The sequence below is a fragment of the Phanerochaete carnosa genome, assembly GCF_000300595.1.
Source record: "Phanerochaete carnosa HHB-10118-sp unplaced genomic scaffold PHACAscaffold_65, whole genome shotgun sequence".
NCBI classification, from domain to species: domain Eukaryota; kingdom Fungi; phylum Basidiomycota; class Agaricomycetes; order Polyporales; family Phanerochaetaceae; genus Phanerochaete; species Phanerochaete carnosa.
In genome coordinates this window covers 4468-9602 of record NW_006767692.1, presented here as the reverse complement: position 1 = coordinate 9602, position 5135 = coordinate 4468, and the positions used below count along the sequence as shown (strand labels likewise).

General features: G+C 49.6%; 2 protein-coding genes across 2 annotated transcripts; both read left to right on the top strand.

Moving 5' to 3' along the window:
• Window positions 1-21: 21 nt before the first annotated feature.
• Window positions 22-3156, top strand: PHACADRAFT_33606 (uncharacterized protein; the record flags this gene model as incomplete). The annotated part of the gene is made up of 1 exon (XM_007402239.1): window positions 22-3156. One exon carries the CDS (start codon window positions 22-24, stop codon window positions 3154-3156), a length of 3135 nt encoding a protein of 1044 aa, XP_007402301.1.
• Window positions 3157-4330: 1174 nt separating this feature from the next.
• Window positions 4331-4681, top strand: PHACADRAFT_76342 (uncharacterized protein; the record flags this gene model as incomplete). Its single annotated transcript, XM_007402238.1, has 1 exon — window positions 4331-4681. A coding segment is annotated over one exon (351 nt), but the record flags the coding sequence as incomplete, so codon positions are not given.
• Window positions 4682-5135: the final 454 nt, after the last annotated feature.

Below are 5135 nucleotides of genomic sequence, written 5' to 3'. Positions count from 1 at the left end.
GACAACGAGAGACGAGCAAGGATGAACGAAGGCACGCGCACTGCCTCTATTACTCAATGTAAACCTAGCCCGCCTAATCAAATACCAGTGAACCTAGATAACGACGAGAAGCGGGCCACGGACGCTGCCGCAGCTGTTGAAATCCATAACGAGTATGCTCAGCTCTTGAGGAATTTAGAAGACGATTTGCAGCAAGTAAGACGACACGAATTAGAAGGGTTATACGAGATAAGCGATCCCTGGCTGACAGCAGACGACGAGAAAAGGATGGCTTGGAATAAGTTCACATGGAAAATGGAGGACCTAGAGACAACACTTAACCAGAGACGCACCGGTATAGAACTCGGGCTGGCCCCATGCTCAATGCGAGCGCTCCTGGATCTTACTAAGGTCACGGCAGACTTCAGCCGTAATGAAGAGTTACATGAATACCCCAGAACGCGAACACCGATCAGTCTGGGCCTAGATGAGTTACCGAGATGGCCAGAATCGGAGAGGAACACTCCTGTGGCCGTCTTTCACATTACTGAAAGGAGTATAAGTTCCATAAGAATGCCGGAGCCAGCTCCTTTAGATCCACAAGTTACAATAGCGGCATCGAACGAACCATATAGAAACGTCCAATCACCACGCGGAAATAGAGCCCCGGACAATGAAGTGCAGGAATTAGTCAGCAAAATAACACACGAGATAACACAAATTCTTGACGACCAGGAAAGAAGAACCGGCCACCTAGCAGAAGAACCGCGAATCTACACACCGACGCCTAGCAGCAGACCGGGCAGATCTTTAGTAACGCGTCTCGAACAAGCGGCGGCTGAATTGTTGAGTGAAACTGAGGGATTAGAACAAGACATTGGGCAACGCGACGCACTAGACATGTCATCTAGACGTGTACAAATAGAAACTGAACGACTCCAAGAACAGTCAATAAGGGAGAAGATGATGAAGTCCCAGCGTCGACTCTTTAGGGACATTGCGCGAATAGAAGCTGATACATTGGTAGTTCCGCCCGACGGCCTTGGATCGAAAGCTCTAGAGCTTGCCAAGAGCTTTGCCAATACCATAACTAGCCTTATTACTCCCTCCAAAAGCGACGCGCCACTTACAGCACCAGGTGACCTACAGGCCGAAAACGAGAGCACATCGAAAGAACCTGTAAAGGACACAAGGGCGCGACGCTTCTTTCGAGCTATAAAAGGCCTGCTGAAACGCGATGAACGACCCAACAACGACCACTCTTCATTCGATCCCCCAGCACACTCTTCACCACGTCTTCCCCGAGTTTTGTCACCGTCTCCTTCGCCTCCAGCGATGCACACAGCCTCAGTCCTCAGAATTATGAGAGCCGAGTCTTCCAGTCCACCCTCCCCTCGGGAGGAAGGCAATCTCGACCTCTCTTTCACCCTCGACAACCCAGAAGTAGCCCAGGCTACCCAAGCAATCCGCGGCGGCCTGGCCGCGCAGCCTATCCTGGTCGGGGGCCTACACTCTCTCCAACTGAGGGATACTCTGACGACCGAGGGACTGCGCGTCCAGAACTACTATCTCCCCGACTGCGCTCTTACGATGACGCGCCAACAAGACTGGAACCCCGAGCACCTGGGAGGCAACGCCTACGTGTCATTCGTACCAACAACCGGCCCGAACGATCCAATGCACGTCCTATCGATCGAGTGGCTCGACGACAACCGCGAAACTGTCAAAGAAATGATCAAACAACTCAAGGACGACCCAACAGCCATGCTAAAGCTTCTAGAAGAGGAACTGGCCGAGGGGGAAAACGAGTACGGCAACGGCAAGCAACTGAGCACTTCGATCCACCGTCCTGACCAGAGTCCTTGCGGTTCTGATGTCATTGATCGAACCAACAGCATGGCTAGCTGCCAGACGCCCAGGTACGAGCACAAGTGCTTAAACGCAATCATAGATCTGATTTTGATGCATCACAACGCCACCAGCTCTTCGGGCTCGCCGGCCAGTGTGCTGCTCGCGTCCTCGGACAACGTCTCGACGGACGCGCTGTATCATTTTAACATGGAAACTGGTATGACAGAAATCGGATCACCCGTCCCTTATGGACTCCCAACTAATCTTGTGTGCAAACGACTCGAAGACGACCCCATGAGAAGCAAGGTCCGAGACAACATCAAAGGCCTGCATCTCAACCCAGATACGACGCTTCGGCCTATTTCCAGCCCCGAAGTACCAATGATCGAACTCCCTCCGCCTATCTCCCGTGTATCGCGTCCTGACACCCCGCACCCATCTACCGCCTTGCTCGATGTTACTCCCGAGCGCATTCGAAACATGCTCGAGAGCCTTATGGCTGCTCCACGTTCACCTCCCGACTCCGAACCGAGTCCCGTCGCCTCGTCCTCTGAAGACCAGCCCAGCGAAGACGGATCCGAGAACGTCATAAAGCGCGAAGCAACAGTAGAACCGTTTACGCGAGAGCTTTCGCTCGAGCGTATACGCCAAGCGTTCAGCCTCTGTGAGTCTAGCGCTCCCCCACCGTATGCGAATTCGCAGCTCTGTTCTCCACCCAGCAGCGAACACGCTCCGGACGAGCCTATGCCACCACTAGAAGACATACCAGAAGACCGTGACTTCAACTACGAGACGTCGTCCTGGAAGATCGACATCCGCGACCCCGTCCACGCGGTCAATGGTCTCCCGAACGAGAGCATTGGCATGTTCGTCGGCACCTACCTGCGTTCGAGTCCCCCGCCTCTACCCGTCCATTTCCACGTCCATTTTCGTCAGATTCTCATGCTATTCTACCAGTGCGTCATTAGCGAGGCCATCGACTACGGCATCAACGAGTACCTCAACTGTACTTTGCGCGACCTTCTGGCCGACCCAGACCCGCTCAATGGCCCGCTCATCTCCAGCATGTTTCAACCAACATCCGAATGGACCGGTAATCCATTTCTCTACGCGGTCGAACGCCTGCGACTTCGTCAAATTTCTATGTTCTACGAAGACTTGTGGGACGAAGGGGACACCGACCTCTACAACGCGCTCGCTGCAATCCACTCGATCCTTACGTTTCGCGTCGACGGACCTGACGCGACAGTTATTCCACGTCAACGCATGGCTGGGATGTATGGCCCACCGGGGGAAATTCCTCTGCTGCCATGTAACCATGAATAAGGTACGCCTAATGCGCATTGTTACAACACGAAGAATTAAAGACAGTGTCATTCACAGTCTATATACCCTACCCTTCAAATCATTTCCTATTGCGTTCGAGACTCTGTATGAAACGACTCAACTGCCAGATACCCCTGAAACGAGTATGACTTCCTCTTGTACTGTCTCGGCCATTCCTTCAAGCCCGGCCAGCTATATTACCCCTTTTGAAACTGATCTTGTAGTTGTACACGACCGAATTCTGCTTGTAGTACGAGACTCCTTTTCTCGCGTTTTGCTTTTAATCATGCCGCTCCCCAGACTGAATATACCGGCCCTGATTCCTCGTGCTCGCGTCAAGTTTTTTAATCCTGGCCTAGCTACAGTAGCACACGCGTGTTTTGTACTTACCAAGGTTTTTCTTGAACGTGGTACTCAAAACATCATTACACTCCGTGTGATCAAATCGCCTGGTCTATTAACTGCCGCGTGTAAGTACCGCATTTCAAAGGTACGCGACGCGACGTGCAACGCGACCTTATCATGTGCCCAGCCTCGGCCTCCAACCAAGAACTTGAGCAACGCACCATGTAAAAAGAATTTCACTGATGGGAATCGAACTCTCGACCTCCCTTATTTTGTGGCACGAGCACTTGGCGCTGAACGTTCGACACTTACGAAGGAGGCACGCGCACTTCAATTGCGCTATACCGACGCGTTGCTCACCGCGCCTAGCGCATCACCGACGCTGCAGCGCATCAACGCTACCCGCCCGGCGCTCATTCCCTTAACTCTCGCGCCTTCTTTCCTAGGCGCTCCAAGCTCAAACTCATTAGACGTGTATAACAATTTCAATAAAATCCCAGTAAATGTAAAAATATTTTTCTGGTTATTGGTCGAAGTTTTTCAAATGACATTACTAACAAATTCTTTTCTGACTAGTTTCTTTCCTTCTAACTTTCTCTTTCTCTTTATTCTCCTTGTATTCTTTTCCTTCATACCTTCCATGTTGTTCATTGTACTATTTGATGGTATCATAAGTTTGGTGAATAATATTTCTACTTACCAACCCCTTAATTTTCTTACTATATCCGCATCTTGTTTTTACATAGGGGTTGTTCAGGACACATCTTCTTCCTTCCCTGAGCGGCCTTCTGTCCCTCCCTTTCCCATCCCTCCCTATTTCCCCTTGGATGAAGATGATGAGGACATCATCTGTTTCGATGGGGCAGAGGCCTATGCAGCCTTTCACTGTCATAAACAAAGCATTCAGGAGCTCAATCTAGGAGTCAAGACAAATATATTCACAGCTTACAAAAAGGTAGATAGGAAAGTTAGACCAGTACCCGGAGTCTTCCCAGAAGAAGCTAAGGTCACAAGGAACTTTCCAGAAGACCCCCTAGATTCACTAGTCCCATTACCCACTACACCACCAGAATTTATACCTAATGGCAGACTTACTAAAGAAAGGCTTGAAGAAATCAACTTCAATGCTGATAAGTTTCTATGGCCTGAAGAGGAAAAGCTCTTTACCCATATACTACAGCTAAATCAAAATGCCTTTGTCTTTGAAGATACCCAAAGGGGATCCTTCAGAGAAGACTACTTCTCCCCCTACATTATTCCAATAGTTCCTCATGAACCCTGGGCTTTTTCCAATATTCCCATACCACCTGGAATAAGAGAGAAAGTAGTAGAATTGCTAAAAGAAAAGATAGCTGCAGGAGTGTATGAGGCTAGCCAGTCTTCATATAGATCAAGATGGTTTTGTGTAATAAAGAAAAATGGAAAGCTCAGAATTGTTCATGACTTACAACCTCTAAATGGAGTAACAATCAAGGAAGCAGGATTACCTCCAGATATGGATAGTTTCGTAGAGCCCTTTGCTGGAAGGCAATGTTATACAGCTTTAGATCTATACTGGGGATTTGATGCAAGAAAAGTTCATCCTAAAAGCAGAGATCTAACAGCCTTTATGACACCTTTGGGTCTCCTTAGGA